General features: G+C 33.5%; 1 protein-coding gene and 1 non-coding gene across 5 annotated transcripts; one reads left to right on the top strand and one right to left on the bottom strand.

The window, feature by feature from the left end:
* Positions 1–1993: 1993 nt before the first annotated feature.
* Positions 1994–10257, bottom strand: LOC136233281 (callose synthase 5). 4 transcript variants are annotated; one of them, XM_066022900.1, is made up of 6 exons: positions 10177–10257; positions 9948–10057; positions 9345–9565; positions 9164–9264; positions 7250–7290; positions 1994–2504 (listed from the first exon to the last, which is right to left on the bottom strand). In XM_066022900.1, exons 3-6 carry the CDS (start codon positions 9526–9528, stop codon positions 2078–2080), a joined length of 753 nt encoding a protein of 250 aa, XP_065878972.1. In that variant the 5' UTR covers positions 9529–9565; positions 9948–10057; positions 10177–10257; the 3' UTR covers positions 1994–2077. The 4 variants fall into 4 exon arrangements, with proteins under 4 accessions (XP_065878972.1, XP_065878971.1, XP_065878973.1 ...); XM_066022899.1 differs by having other exon boundaries at positions 9948–9987; positions 10116–10210; XM_066022901.1 differs by lacking the exon at positions 1994–2504 and adding an exon at positions 2640–3099 and having other exon boundaries at positions 9948–9987; positions 10116–10210.
* A 5517-nt stretch (positions 10258–15774) lies between these two features.
* TRNAG-GCC (transfer RNA glycine (anticodon GCC)) lies at positions 15775–15845 on the top strand. The gene has a single exon. It is a non-coding gene; the product is annotated as a tRNA-Gly (tRNA).
* Positions 15846–17484: the final 1639 nt, after the last annotated feature.

The following is a 17484-nucleotide window of genomic DNA, read 5'->3' as shown; positions in this document are numbered from 1 at the left end:
TAAAAGTTGTTATATGTGTAGTTGGTTAAATCGTTATATGTGTATTTGTTTAAATTGTAGGTGGAAAGGACCAGATATGAAATATCTGGCGTTGGCACATGATTTGAAAGAATTTCGAAGGGCCTTGGATGAACAACAACAAGATGAGGTTTGGACTTTGTAAATTTTTTTAAATTACATGTATCATATTCATAAATATGTTGACGATAATTTTGTGTTATGTTGTAGATGTGCTGGGAGCCATACAAGAATGTGCTCGATCATTTGCCACCATATTGCGTTGCTGGACAATCAGTGTGGCGTTCTGTTGCACCCTTAATTTGTTTTCAAATTGTCGAATATCATCAACCTGATCGATGTCTTCGACAATTTGGTATGGATCAACCCATTCCAGGGATTCCGTTGCAGGTGCAGTCGCTCCATACTATTGAGTTGCACAATAATACCGATGAAATTTGGGATGTTCGACATCGGGTATTCATTGAGAAATGGAATGATCGACACAATTCTATAGCAACCACACAGAGATTAAGAGGACCACTTGGTCCTCAATCTGAATACATGCAATGGTATGTTTTGCGGACTAGAAGATGGATAAGTCCTACTGGAGGTGTCAGGGGTGCAATGATACGTATATGTATAAAATATTGAATGATTTAATGTATATATATATATATATATATTCGTAATGTGTGTTCTTATGTTTCAATTTACAGGGAGATGGTCTTCAGGCAATGTATCATTTGCCTGAGCAACAAGTAAATAGAGAGGCTATTAGGGGACGAGCAGCTAGTTTGATTGGAGCTCTAAATCAAGAGCATAACTTAGCTGATACATATATTCCCCAACGTGCTCCCCCAACTCTGAATTTTCCAAGAGTTCTCGAGCCTACACGTGAAGGTAGACGTAGGCGGCGTACTTTTCAGGATCGTGTTGAACCAATACCTAATCTTCCGGCGCCTATCGGAATCCAACAAATTGATCCCCCAATGTTGTTTCCTATGTATGGTGAAACTAGTTCTCAACAAGTATACCAAAGTACACCAACCCCAACACCACCAATGGCTTATCCAAATCCACAAAATCCAATGATGACGTATCCAAATCCACAATTTAATCCAATGGAGACATATACAAGTCCACAATTTAATCCGGTTGATTATTCCCAGCGTAATAATGAGGGGTATACCAATACACCTCATGATCATATCGTACCCGCATTTAGGACACATGCATCTGGTTCAAGTGCCTTTGCAGCATATGCATCTGGTTCAAATGCATTTGCAGCATACGCAAGTGCTGCATCATCAAGCCAATTTGATTATAACATACATGATCATGGAGGTCCTTCAAACACTGGGTCTAGCGATCAACAATTTTTTGATGGTCCTGGACTTTTTGGATTTGACCAAGGGCAAAGTGAGTTAAATTCAGGTAATAAATTTGTGATCTAGTCAAAATTTAAATAATTCATTTACAATGATTTATACTAATACAATTAATTTTTTTTATTGGCAAAATTAAGGGGTGGTTAATATAGCGAACGAATCAGAAGTTGCCCCAGAAGAAATACAAAGGCCAACAGCCGTACAAGGTCGTAGAGTAAGTAATAGAATTCGGTATAACACTCATTGTGGAACTGGGGGACATTATTGAATAGTGAGAGTATTAATTTAAATGTAACTTATTTGATACAACTTAAATTGAGTAGTGAGAATAGTAACTTATTTCATTCTAGTACCTTAAATTGAGTAGTGAGAATAATACCTTATTTCATTCTTATAGCTTAAATTGAGTAGTGAGAATAGTAACTTATTTAATTCTAGTACCTTAAACTGAGTAGTGAGAATAGTACCTTATTTCATTCTCATAGCTTTAATTGAGTAGTGAAAATAGTTACTTATTTGGTACAATTTAAATTTAACTTAATTTCACATTTAAAAAAAGAGCGACTAACTAGTGTAACTTAATTTCACATTTAAATGTGGTCTTTGACTATTCCATAAATTTAACTTAATTTCACATTTATAAAAAGTTGTCATAATTGAAATATATTAGTTGTAGTACAAATAACTATTCACTCTTCGTCTGATATTTCCTCATCAGATTGGTAGCGCCGAATTGATAAAATTCTTTGTTCATACACAGAAGACAACTCTCTCCCATTAGCTATCGCATGTTCTTTGGCCAATTTTAACATATAGTATCGTGTTCGCCTCAATAACATTTTATTATTCTCATTCCGAATTCGTTTCACAGCCATTTCATAGTCACGGACATTTCGTCTTGGCATATTTAAAGACCTACGGTGTACAAGTTGAACACCCAAGGAACGTAAGTCATTGGCTAGCAATTCTGATTCGGCAAACCTGTATGGCCATTCACGTCTCAAACCACAATAATACTCGCGTGGATCACTTATACGACAATTTTGGTAGTCATCATTGAATGGCGCCAACAACCAGTTAATAGTTCTAGTTGTCATCGCCCTCCACCTAAACAACCTTCAATATTTATATAATGTTAGAATATATGCAAACTAACATAGTCAAACTAAATCATACACATAATTGCATCATAGAACCACACCAAACAAAATAGTCATTTGATGATAGAAAATAGTTAATTAACAAACAAGCTTGTATTTTTTTCATATTTCCTCATCTGACATTTCTATATCAGATCTATTATTTGGACTTGTGGCATAACTCATGAATATACGTGCTTCATTTATGTCACCATCTTCAGCATATTCACGTGCTAGTTTTCTCATTTCAAATCGGTTTAGTCTGATCTTAATACGGTTATTTTCTTCTCGTATTCTATGAAGAGCTAAGTGGAGTTCATTACTGGTCGTGCGAGGCATGTTAATGGACTTAAAACAAGGCTTGCGCACCCCCCAAGTTGTTGCATCTTCACGTAAAACATCTGCCTCATTGACTCGATACTCCCACTCTTCTTGCATTATACACATGACATTTTCCGCGTTATGTTGTCTCGGATCTAGAGGATACACAAAATCATCATCAAGTGCCCACTTTCGTCCCATCCATCGATATATATCACCAGGAGTATATGTTATCGGCATATTCAATAAACCTACATAAAGAGATTACTTTCTAATTTAAACAAGAACAATTACAATATATTATCTTTCATTATTCATAAAATATAAGTCTTTCAATTATAAAATATCACGGAAGCAAATAAGATATGACACAAACATGTTCACCATATCCTAAAGACGAAACGTGTGGTAACAACAACGAGGCAAACAAGATGGTAAGTAGCCTCGAAAGTCTTCATCGCTGTCAGACGATAAATCTGATGTTATAATTGACATCTGATGTTATAATTGACGGTTCAGGAGTTGTGACTTCTTCACCATGTAATTTATCTAGGCGAATCTCCATAATATCAATTTCACATTGCAACTGTTCTTTCACAATTTCAATGTCTTGAACTGTTCGCCTCGGCAATGTTGATGATATGACTCTAGGTCTAGGTAAATTGTGACATATACAATATGCTTCAAGCTCACATCTAACTTCCCATAATCGCATCCACCCAGGTGGTGTATACTCATCAACAATGCAATTTGCAGGAACATCTGTACTGTGATATCCTTCAAAAATATGTCCCGCATTGGTGGGCCCCATCCAATATGAACTTCGGACCGTAGAAAACAGTCTTTTTCGACCATACCATGTTTCACATGTGGGATCAACGTACTTATCGTTCTCCGTTATTGAAATGATTGTATTGCCTATTTGCCATTACCTATTCCATAAAAATACAAAAATGATGAATATACCAAATTAGCATGCTTAATTAGGAGTTAATACACATACATTAAAAGTGCTTGATTTACAAAAAATATTGTAAGGCGAACAACAAATTATGCAATTACAACTTTGACTATCAATTAGGCAAAGTAGAAGTGGTAGCCCTTGCAACACATGTCTTTTTGTTGTGTCCGTCTTTTCCACATATACTACATGAATACGAAGTTGTTCCTTTCTCCCTCACATCCATTTCATTTCTTATTCTGCTTGACTTTGGCCTTCTTTTCTTTCGTTTAGTATTTGGATTCGCAATAACCTTTGCAGATGGAAACTCTGGCCAATAATCTTCGTGTGCCATAGGTTGAAATGAATGGTGGTACACTTTTAGATTCTCCTCTAATAAGTACGCTTTATCAACGTACTGCCACCAATCAATGTGGAGATTCAAGCAACATGCAATGGCATGAGAACATGGGTACCGGAACATTTGGAATTTATTGCATGTACACTCCTTCTTCTGCAAGTTAACATTTTGTGTGTTGTTCCCCTTTTTTGTTAATGGATCATACCCCGTTTGGACATGGCAAAGCCCAGTGCGGCTGTCATAGTTGGTCACTTTATGCCCACTTGCCTTTTTCACATTGCTAACCAAGAACTTCTTGCACTTACCTTGACCAATTAACTTATGAAACATTTTGCGTCGCAGGTCAAAGTAATACACCATCTTCATAAATGTGTGCTCCACGATGCTTTTAACGGGCATTTGACGCACCCCTTTCAAAACACCATTAACACATTCTGCTATATTGGTGGTGTGTTCTCCATATCTTGTGCCGTTATCAAATGCTACAGTCCATCGATCAAGCGGTTTGTCCATGATCCACTTATATGACTCCTTATCCATTACCTTAATACGATCCATTATCTTCGTGAATTTCCGCGGTTGTGGTTCAGACCCTATGTGAAAAATGGGTTAAGTTAAGTAGTGAAATAAATGGCTTCTAGATATCAACATATTAATGGAAAGACAACGTACCAGCGGTCCATATCAGATTTTTAATTGTCACATTGTGAAATTTTGTGTTGTAATTGCTCATGAAGTGGCGAAGGCAATATCGATGGTATGCCAATGGTTCTCTCCAACCATGGTTTTCACTATTCATTGCATACAAAATTCCAACATGTCGATCGGAAATAACACATAGACCTTCTCGTTGCGTGATATGTTCACGTATGCATTGCATGAACCATCCCCAACTATCTTTATTCTCACTCTCAACTAGTGCAAAAGCAATTGGGAGAATATGTCGATTCCCATCGAATGCGGTTGCGATCAATAATGTGTGTCAATACTTTCCGTACAAAAAAGTACCATCAACCATTATAACTGGACGACAATGCCTAAACCCCTCAATACATGGCCTGAAACTCCAAAAAAGTCTTTTGAAGACGCGAACACGATAATTCGACTCTTCATTCACGATCAACACGCTGACACTACCAGGATTGTAATGACTCAATGCGTTCATGTAGCGAGGCAATTTATTGTATGATTCATCCCAATTTCCATAAATCGCCAATAATGCCTTGCTCTTGGCAAACCAAGCTTTCTTATAAGAAATCGTGTATTGATATCGAGTTCTTATATTCCCAATTATAGCACTCACTCGCAATGATGGTGACTCACGAAGCATCTCCAATATACAACCCATTATTATGCTAGAATCGAGCTTATTGTGATCCTGTGTGAGAAGAGATGCGATACAAGTATGCGGATCCCCATACTTAGTGATAAGCCAATACCCTAGTTTTTCTTTTAGAATCGCCCTCATCCTCCAACGACAGGTTCCATCAATACATTTCACAGCATACTTCTGGGGTTTTGATTCTAATGTAGCAAAAGTGACATTCCTTTTAATGGAATATCTCTTAACTGCCGCTTGGACATCTTGCTTCCCAACAAATACCATGCCTACCTTCAGCTCGGATACTCCATCCCATATTGCCATACCATCAATTTAGCTCGGTTCTCCCAACCCAATGTCTGAATCTGCAAGATTCATATAATGAGAAGCTGGAAACACAAATTCTGATAATGGCGGTATTGTTGGTGCGCCATGAAAATAGGGCACCTCAGGGACTCCTACATTCAAATCAAGCATTCCCATTGTCACATTTACTACCCCAGGTTGGCTGCTTCTACCATCCCCATCATGTGCATCATTGAGCTCATCATCATTGTATTCAGCAAGATCAAAATCATCATCTTCAGGTCCAAGTTCATCGGGTGATATACAACCCAAATCAACATCTTCTTCCATATCGACTTCTTCAATCATCGCCATTTGTCCGCTACTGCTTCCACCATATGTTTGATGTCCGCTACTGCTTCCGCCATATGTTTGATGTCCACTACTGCTTGCGACATATGTTTGATGTCCACTACTGCTTGCGCCATATGTCTGAACTTTGTTTAACCTACTTTGTCCGACTCTACATGGAACACTCGGACCAACCTCAAATGGACTACTCATTGCATAATGGAGGAAATCATTTGACATATCATGTGGATTATCATATATGCCACCAACATTTGATGGACTATGACCATCCCAATTAGAAGTCATCTGAAGATGATTCTCATCAGTAATTGTGTTTGTCATGGTGACCCCTAATCTGTCATTATTCTCAACTGTGAACCGCTCAAACTCAACATACAGCTCGACATTGCGATAACCTTGAATATAACTCAAGTTATCGTAAATTACTTCAATGTCATCGTCAGCACATATCATAAAATATGAAAAGGTCATTAATGATCCTCCACACCCAGGTGACTTATATACAATGAGGGTCAACTTTTCATCTTCGTCCAATCTTATTGCTCTTGATATTCTGGACACCAGTGCCTCATATGTCGGCCTATTATGAAATTTCAAACGTTTGTTCCTTGTCGTACTATATGAAGCATCGTATTGCAAAGTAGTGGTAGAAAGATCTAACTTTCCACCCCAATAAATTATGTAGGAGATATAATCAGACATTATCTTGTACCTATATATATTTATCAATAATATATAATTACACAGTTCAAATATAAACTTCATATCAATAATATATATGGCTTAAAATATCATTAACTTTACCTACATTAAAATATTATTAACTTTACCTATACTAATATCAATCATCACAACACACATTATTTGGTGCAAATTTTTTTTATCAAACATCTGTATTATACCTCCCAAATTAACAATAAATCTAATAACTTACATATACCCATTTCTAACGTTTTATACCATTTTATATATTAGTTACTATAATTTTGTTTGACTAACATTTGTAAATCATTATTAGAGTTTATAGACAAAATTTAACAATAATATTAACAATAAATATAATATTAATAATAAAATAAATAATATTAAAATTATAATATTTACTTGATAGAATTAACTAACCTCAATTTGGCGCTGGAATTTATAATATGTAATGTTAGTAACTGCACAAAATCACAACATACATCATTTTATAAATTATAATATGACAATTCTCATTATATGTATAAAACATAAAATATCAATAACTTTAACATCTACCATTTTCTAACATTATTATACCATTTTAAGATATTGGTTACTATAATTTTGTATACTATTATTAGAGTTCGTAGGCGTATTTAAAAATAATATGGACAATAAATCACAATCCACATTACTTTTATCAAGTATACCATTAAAATTTCATTATCATTTTTAATACATACAATTTATAAATATTTTTACAGTTTACAAAAATAATTCTAAATATTATATAAATTTATAACATTTCTATTTTTAATGAAAGTATTTTTATAACATTTTTAGAGTTTATAACAGTACTTCAAAGAAATATAAGCGATTTCCTAACAAGTTAAGTTTATATTAATGAACAACATTACATTTTACAATATCATCTAAATTAATTATTGAACTCTTAACAAAGCTATATACATTTTCATAAAATTAATAGTTTATAAGTATAATTATGGTTAATATTATTAGTTTTTTTTAAACAATTTAAAGTTTATATTAATAACTACATTACATTTAACAATTTTGTTAAATTTAATTACTAAATTCTTAACAAAACTATATATTAATTTACAGTTTATAAGCATAATTCTAAAAATATTAAGATATTTTCTTTAAATATTTAGAGTTTATATTAATAAATACACTACATTTAACAATATCATATAAATTAATCACTAAACTCTTAACAAATCTATATACATTTTCATAAAATTAGTAAAGTTTATAAGTATAATTATGGTTAATATTAATAACTACATTACATTTAACAATTTGGTGCAATTTAATTACTAAATTCTTAACAAAACTATATATATTTTTTGAGTTTATAAACATAATTTAGTGACATAGTTGGATTCATAATTTAGTGACAAAACTAAATTCTTAATTTTTTGGATTCATAAGTTTGTTTTGCAATTTAGTGACATAGTTGGGATTTTAATTATGTTTTGATCCATATTAAACTGATCCTAATATTGGTTAGATTATTAAAGCTTTACAAGAAATTCAAATAAGAGTTGCAAGCATAGTCGAAATTAAAGTAGGGAGGGATATTATTAGCATAAGACATCATAAATTAAGAGAATTTCTAAGCATAACAACACATAAATTAAACAATTTTCTAAACATAAGTTATAATTTATAAACATTAAACACATACATTAAGATATTTAAGTATAATTATAAGTTTTACTTAATTAAATATAATTAACAAAATTAAAAGACATACCTGAAAATGAAGAATTAAAAAGTAGAAGGATTGAAAGTGATATTTTTTTAGAAAGAAGAGGAATAGCAGGTAAAAAATTTTGTAGCGGAAGGCAGATAAACTCTGCCTTCAGCTTCTTCCTCCTTCTCTCTTTAAAGGAGAAGGGGGAAGAATATAATTATTCACGGGTCAAATGACCCGTGAATACACAGCACTGCGCAAGGCACAGCTTTGCGCAGTGCATAGTCTCCATCACGGCGTGCAGAGCGCCGTGATGGAGAGTTCCAAAAGCTGCGACTACCAGTCGCAGCTTTTGTCAGGTATATGGTACCATTCCGGCGCCACACGCGCCGGAATGGTACCTATTCCTATTAGGAATCTCTGCGCAAGTTTGACTTGCGCAGAAGATACTCATTCCGGCGCCTAGTGCGCCGGAATGGGAACAACCCCTTAACCACGGTAGAAAAACAGCCCCTTCTATGTAAATAAGTTTAAACTACTCCCTTCCCCCCTATATATCTCCTAAAATGACACCAAACAGAGGTTTAATCCTATAATTGAACCAGAAGGCATTAAATAATTTAGAAATTTACCCTTGCTAGTTTTTGCAGCAAGGATGTCTTGAACCGTCTAACGTCTCTTCCAATTGAGAGAGCATCCAATCTATGCGATTTCGCAAACGCATAAAACCGACCTAAATCCAGGGAATAAATAAGTAAACAAAATGGCTCCTCTCGGGAAAAAATAAAATAAATAAAATGGCAAGGTACTAACAGAGAAACGCCGCGCGGGGACGCTCATGTTCAATCTCGCTAGCAACGCGGAGAATTGGGCGGATGGACCCGAGAGAAGCAGGGACATCCTCATCGTCGAAAACCTCCGTGGACAAGGTGGCGGCGGCGTTGATGCAAGAAGGACTCCGCGTCACCGTATGTTGGCCCGATTTCAGAGACGACATTATCAATCAATTACTAGCAGTAAGCTTCCCTGCGTAACTAGTGAACAGAGGAGGCAGAGGAGATGGATTATTAAGTTAGCTTTTCAAGATTGTATGGAAACTCAGGAAATTTGGGAAAGAGAAGAGAAACATAACTATTTTCCGAGAAATTAAAGAGACGCATAAATTTCTAAGCAATTATTGAATCATAATTGAAACTACTATCCATTCTTTCCTCGCTTTGATTAGATTACAGATTTTGCTTATATAGAAATGACAAAAACACACGATGGCTCTCAAGGAAAGAAAAATCACAAATCCAAACCACAGATTTCAAATGAAAATTTAAATTCTGCAGTGAGATTTTCTCATCAACCAAACAGAACCAGCCAGCCAAGAGAAAAACAATAACATAATAATTATAATGTGGAAGAGCTTACCGGTTCGTTCGAATAGATCTTGGCGCGAGGAATCGCCTTCCTGTGCAAATCAAAGACGAAAAGAAGAGAGGAAACAAAAATAAAAATTAACCATAACAGCGGAGATTTTCCTGCGAAAAAAGGAAATCGGATATTAGAGAGAGAAAGTTCAGTTAAAGAGAAAACAACCTTTTACGAGAGGCAAATGGAATCGTGAAGGAGAAAGAAAAGAAGGAAGAGGAAGAGAGACCCTGACTGTTCAGAGATGAGAAAAAATGAGCACCGCGCGCGGGAGAAAGATCTTGGAGAAATAGAGACACGTGGCTCTAGATGAAAAAGGAAGATAGCAATTTCTCATTGGAAAACATTATTTAGGGAGACAATTCCACCATGAGTGACATGATAATCATTTTTTTCTCGCGTTAATAACATATAAAACAAGGTTTAATATATATATATACATTTAAATTTGAGAAGTTTTATCTAATGACACCCTTAATTTTTAAAATAACCTATCATATATATATATAGTTTCCTTTAAAAACTTATCGTACATCTATAGTTGGTTTTAAAAATCTATCACTACAAGAAATCCTTGTTTATGTGACAATAATTTAACCGTCACATAAATTGTTGTAACAAAATGCATATTATTTATGATATTAATTTTTTAATTGTCACAAAAATTAAATGGGTGACGATTTTTATAAAATTATCACAAATAAATAAATGAATTCTTTTCAAAAATAAATAAATAAATGAATTTATAACAAGAAGTCTTTACTTGTAACTAAAATTTATATGTGACCATTATAATTGTAACAATAAATATAAAAAATGTTACAACACATTTATTATTATCACAAATATGTATTTTGTGACTAGTTAAAAGAAAGTATCACAATTTCTTTATTAATTTTGTGTCAATAAATTTTAGTTATAACTAAATATTTTTGTTACAATTAATATTTGTAATAAAAATATTATAAATATGTGACAATATATTTATAATTGTTATAAAATATAATTTTGTAACTATCTAATATTATTGTCACAAATTATTTATTAATTTGTGATAGAAAAATTTGAAATATTTTTGTTTCAATTAATAGTTATAACACAATATGTAAAATTTAATTTTTTGACAACTTAAAACTTTTATTAAAACATTATTATCTAATTTTAACTTAGAATTCCTCTTATTTTTTTAGGAGTCTCCGTCGACCTGTGGGAGTCTTAGTCTCCGTCGACCTCTTATTTTTTAGGGTTTGTTTAGTTATCGTCCATTGCCGGATCCATCTAGCCTCTCCGGATGTCTAATATCGGAGTTGGGGGGTGAGTTTTGGGGTGGCCGGAGTCGGGATTAGGGGATAAGGGTTGAGCGAACGACGGAATCTATTCTTCCTCAGGATTGTTTTCGCCGTCTTCGTCCAGGGGTCAAGAGGCGATTCAAATCGGAAGAAGGCTGAGATTTCTGTACCGAATTGATTTGGGAGCAGATTCACAGAAGTGGGGAAATGGAGAACAGGGGAGGGCACGACAGCGCCGAAGGAGAAGAAGATGTTGGCATCGATTTGGGTCTGGTAGTGCCTGCAGAAGAGGGATCGAGAAGCAGCCTGTGTTTGGTTGGGAGGTTGATTTCGGCAGTGGTATTTTTAGACACGGCTGATTGGAATCCAAGTGACAATATTTGTTGTCACAAACAACCTGATTTCTTGTGATATATCACACACTTATAGTTGGCTCATTCGGACCTCCTACACATAAAATCGTTGATTTTCCGTCTTTGGCGGATGAGGTGGCATACCGAACGAACTCCCGTGCTTTTTTTTCCATAACACGCATACCACCTCGTTCATTAAAAACGAAATATCAACGATTTTGTGTATAGGAGGTCCGAATGAACCATCTATAGGTGTGTAATAGATTTTTAAAGCCAAATATAGATTGCAATAGGTTTTCAATAAATTCTATTGCGAAATAGAGGATTATTGAATACAATTGTATAAGAATAAAAGATCATTTAGAACATTTGAAAATTTAGAGGCAGTTGAAGTTTTGGATAAGTACACTAAGCAAATGATATATTAGGCCTACTTAATATAATGTATCTTAACATACTTGGCAATCATAAGTAGAGGATAAAAGTTATATATCTTAGCATAAGTAGAAGATAAGATTTATATATCCTAGCTAAGTAGAGGATTGTAGTTTTGAAAATAGGGAGATTGATGAAGTAAAATTTGCAAAGATAAGGAGATGCCTATACAAGGATGAGAGGACTTTTTGGAGGCTCAAGAATCGGTGTCGCTCGGTCAGTGGTGGTTGTTTGAAGTGACGGTGGCCACTCGACAGGTGGCGGTCGCTTGAAGTGACGATGGTCAATGGAGGAGACGAATGAGAGAATTCGACTGTTTGAGAGATTTTACGAGAAATAGAAAATTTAGGGATTTAATTTGTAACCGCGATTTTGTATCTCGTTATTTACAGGACAATCGTATCGGCTCCTAATGAAAGCTAACTCAATTGACATAAATTGTGTCACACATTTTAAACGAGTGACGCAACTAATATATCAATCAATTTTGCTGGCCTTATGTAAGGCCGACGCAATTGATTTAAGAAATTGTGTCAGCTCAATATATAGACTCAACACAATTGATGAAATTTTTTAACAATCAATTGACTTAGTTGTATTGTGTTTCTAGATAACGCGATGCAAATAAGCTTTTTTCTAGCGGTGGATATTGTTAGGAAAAGTGATGGTAGCTTTGTGTTTTTGCTAAGCTTTTATTATGCAGGGTTGTTTGATGTGTGTTTAGTGAAAGCAATGGTGTCAAGACACCTGCTCTGTTTAGCAAACAGAGTTTAGATGTTAACTGTTAACTAGTTATATTTATGTTTAACATATTTGATTAATTGTTTGATAAAACTTAACTGATTGGTAATATTATTTCAGAAACAAATAAAGAATCAATTTTTTATATTTATTATTTATTATTTAATAATTTATGGTGAGTTTCTAATTAAACAAACACAATTTTGTGGAACATATAAATTTTTATGTTTGACAATAAGATTATTAACAATTTTCTTGCAATAAATTAGGATTTCATATATCACATTTTTTTATCACATCTTAAAAATCGTCATATACATATCCTATAGTTTAAAACTTTATTAATACATGAAAGTTAAATAAAAAATGGTAGTTTAATATAAATATTAGTCTACATTCAATTGAAAAAATAATACTTGAAAATTTAATAAAAATAAAAACTATAAAATATTATTGAATTGATATAGATTGTTGAAATTAAAATCTCTCAAAAATGTATAAAACCTCATTTTGGTAGATTTCAATTCAATTAATTTCAATTTGTTTACATTTTCAAACAAAAATAAAAAAAAAATAAAAAAAATAAATAAATTCTCACATATTTAATGCTCTTAGGGATTGTGAGAAAAGTTTAGAGGTTTGGAGAAGAATTCTCCCTAGGGATGTGCTTCCTTCCTTTTTAGCCCATTCTGAAAATAATTGGTTTGTTGATGGTATTAATGAGATTCTTCTGCCTGGGAATCAAGGTGTTCTTCTTTTTGTGGCGGTATGCCATCAGACTTGGAGGTGGCGGAACGAGGAGATCTTTGGAGGAGGAGTGGTTTCTATGCCAAATGTCATTGATTTCTTTTCTAAGAAGATTAGTACCTGGGTTGAGAGTTTTGGTGAGGACCCCTTAGCTAGGGTGGTTCAGAGGAAGGAGGTCAATCTTTTAGGCTGGTGTAGGCCGAGTGAAGGTGTGGTTAAGCTCAACACTGATGGTTCTTGTCTGAGAGACGGGAGAATTGCTGTAGGAGGGGTCCTTAGAGACGATGGAGGCAGGTGGGTTTCTGGCTTCTCTCAGAATTTGAGTATTGGTTCTTCCTTTTCTGCAGAGCTTTGGGGGATTCTCTCTGGCCTGAAGCTGGCTAAGGATCTAGGGGTGAAGAAGCTTCTGGTTGAGTCAGATAACCAAGAAGTGGTTAAAATGATTTCTGAGGGCAAGTCTGTTTGCCGGAATAGCTTGAATATTATTAAAGGCATTAAAAGGATTGGGTCCTCCTTTGAGTCTATTAAGTTTGTTCATATTTATAGGGAGCAGAACCGCGTCGCGGACCGTCTTGCAATGGAAGGGCACTCTGGTTTGTTGGGTCTTTCTACCTTTTCTTCTCCACCGGGCTTCATTTCTTCTTTGATCTTGGAGGATGTGGTGGGGGTCAGTTTTTCTAGGCTGATCCCGGGTTGAGTTGTTTTGTTTGTTTGTTTTTTTTTTCTTTCCTTTCCTACCAAAAAAAAATAGGCAATATTAAGAATAATGATTAGGAATTAAAAAATGTTTAATATAAATGTTCCATTCCTCCATTTGAAAAAACTACTAAAATTAGATTTTTCTAAATTAGCGGTTTGAATCAAATCTACTGTTTGAAAACATTTTTCACCAAACCTTTAATTGACTAGTCAAACTTCTAAAAGTGATTCAAAACTACTAATTTATCTCAAACCTCTATTTACCAAACATACCAAAAGTTTATTGCGACTTATTTCTCTTGATATGTAGAATGTTATCTTTAAGGTGGACGTGAAGGCAGAGGCGTAGATAGGGGGGCCTAGGCCCCTCCGGCTACCAAAACCACCCTGACCAAAGGTGGTTCTAGTCCCATTGTCTCCAAAAAATATTAATGGGGTATTGAATTAGAACCCTCAACATGGCCCAAAGTGTTAGGTCCTTCCCAAATCCAATTTTTAATTTTTTTTTGGACCTGTTAGGTCTTCCCTAAATCCAAATTTATAATTTTTACCTTAAATCCAATTTTTTTGTTAAATACAAAAAAAAAATTACATGTTAGGAATCTTAAACAAAATCTAGCTTAATTTTTAGAAGTTTTACAGTGATATTTAAAAATTATTCTTGACCACTCAGATTATAATACGTATACACACGAAAAAAATTTGAGCAAGTTTAATTTAACAAAACACGCACGTGCAAAATCGGTCTTCCCAATCGACGAATCTTGTATTCGTCACTAAAGGTAGCTGTGGATATCTTGTATTCAACCAAGCAAGACTAACCTGAGTTTCGGGGTATTATCCAAGAGTGTTGTGATCTTCTCCATGAATAGGTGGAATTTACAATAGCTTTTGTTGTTTGGTTTGCGAATGAGATTGCCTACTTAATATCTAAGTATATCATGTCTACGGATAATATATTTATTTCCTCTATTATTCCTAGTTGGTTTGAGGGTAATTTAATAAGATTCTTATTTTTGTTAATAATAATAATGAAAATAAATAAAATATCTTAACGTTTGACAGAAAATTTATATAAATGGCGAGCATATAATTTACAGTTTTTAAACGGAATATTTCAATTCACTTCAACAAACATTATATTTATTTATGTAAGCCATTGAAGGGTAACTATTAAACTTACCCAAACTATAATTAATAAATATCCATTCATCAACAACAAGTACCAGCGGTCTAGTGGTAGATTAGTACATCACCACAGTACAGATCCGAATTTGAAGATTTGAAATTGTTTAACTGAATGATTTTTGATGAGGTATTAATTAATAATTTTTGTTTAAAATATGTATTCAATTGATGATTTTTTGTTATTTTATGAATTTAATTGATGATTTTAATAGTTTAAAGATCTAATTGATTTTGAAGTTTTAGTTTAGAGAGTCAAATGACTATTATGTAAATAATATTTACCCTCCACCTAATGATTTCTGAATATATTGAATTATGCTTATCTCAGCAATAAATAAACTAAAGATGCTATTTTATTGGCTGAACAAACATGAAGCACCAGTGGTCTAGTGGTAGAATAGTACCCTGCCACGGTACAGACCCGGGTTCGATTCCCGGCTGGTGCATTTCTTATAAGAGCTATGATGATAACTTCACTGTGCTGTGATGAGGGGTCATCACAATCATCTCTGATTGGATGATTAGAAAATGTGAATACTGAGCTCTATCATTTTTTTCCTCTGTTTGTCCTTTTGGGCTTTTGGGCTTATAGCAAAAACTAGTATGAAACATCTAGCCCTTTATAAAAGGAGAAAAATAAATTGATAAATTTTAACTTTTATTTATATTTTAAATATTTTCTGCATTTTATTTTAAAATATAATGGCTTAATACGTCATTTGCCCTCTCAACTGATCCAAAAAGCTTGATTGGCTCCTTGAACTTTTAAAGTATTCCGATAGCCCCTCAACTTGCATAAATATTCATTTAGCCCCCTAACTTGCACAAAATGTAATAAATTGATCACTCGGTTGCAAAAAAGTAAGTTAAATGCGGAATATATAATGCACGAGTCTTAAAAAAAGTAAAACGATCAAAACCGAGGTATGCGGTTCTAATATTAGAGAAGGCAGATTTTATATTTGAGTAAGTAGTAACTTCATTTTTAATTTATTTTTGAATTATGTAATAACATTCTAAGATACATGGAATATATCTTCCACATTTAATTTACTTTTTTTTTACGACCGAGTGATCAATTGATTACATTTTACGCAAGTTCAGATGGCTAACTGAATATTTTATACAAATTCAGGGGCTATCGAGATAATTTGAAAGTTTAGGGAGCCAATCAAGCTTTTTAGACAAGTTCAGAAGGGCAAATTATGTATTAAGCCAAATATAATATATCACAATATTTTAACTTTATTTGAGAATATATGACACTTATAACTAATTCTGGAACTATTATTTTTTTTCATGTTTATTGAATCTTTTGAAAAAATAGAAATCTTATGCTGAGTGATCCAGAGATGAGAATCAACATTAAAATGCCATAGTCAAGGAGATCAAAGAGGACATTGAATTATTTACCCATGAGATTGTCTAAACTACTGAATTTTTTAGAATTTCTCGATAGCTTTCTCAATTTGTTTAAAATATTCAGTTAGCTTCAATTGATTTTTTTATTACAAAAAAAAAATTAAGTTAAATGCGGTAAACATATTGTACGCTCGCGCGCCGCATGTTATTGCATAATTCAATAATAGATTAAAAAAGAAGTTATTTTGATCAACTATAAAACTTGTATTCTCTAATATTAGAACCGCATTACCCCGATTTTGGTCGTTTTTTTTAAGACGCATACAATACATCTTCTGTATTTAATTTATTTTTTTTGCAACCGAGTTGTCAATTGATTACATGTTACACAAGTTCATAAGCCTAATTAACATTTTATACAAATTGAATAGGACTATTGAAATATTTTAAAAGTTCAGAGATCAATCAAACTTTTTTTTTTTACAAATTCAGAAGACAAATAATATATTAACATAATATAATAAAATATATTATTTTATACTTACCTATCTAATCATAACAACATGGGATTTTGTGAATCACTTCGAAGAGGAAGAGGGAAGTTTGTCTTCCTTCTTCCTCCTCCAACCGGTTAGATTTATTGTGTTTTTTATTGTTGTTATTTTTCTTTTCCGTTGGTGTTCATACATTTCATTTTATCTCTTTATTCGTCTAAATTATATA

The sequence above is a fragment of the Euphorbia lathyris genome, chromosome 6 (assembly GCF_963576675.1).
Source record: "Euphorbia lathyris chromosome 6, ddEupLath1.1, whole genome shotgun sequence".
NCBI classification, from domain to species: Eukaryota; Viridiplantae; Streptophyta; class Magnoliopsida; order Malpighiales; family Euphorbiaceae; genus Euphorbia; species Euphorbia lathyris.
The sequence above is the reverse complement of the archived record's forward strand: the minus strand, read 5'-3'. Positions and strand labels throughout refer to the sequence as shown.

Bases quoted from the DNA above. Each gene is read 5' to 3' on its own strand.
- LOC136233281 (XM_066022900.1), bottom strand. From the start codon at position 9,528: ATGTCGTCTCTGAAATCGGGCCAACATACGGTGACGCGGAGTCCTTCT. The intron at 9,265-9,344 runs GTTAGTACCTTG...CCCTGGATTTAG, and splicing joins TCCCCGCGCGGCGTTTCTCT to GTCGGTTTTATGCGTTTGCG. The intron at 2,505-7,249 runs GTTAGTTAATTC...TAAATATTGAAG, and splicing joins AATTCCAGCGCCAAATTGAG to GTTGTTTAGGTGGAGGGCGA.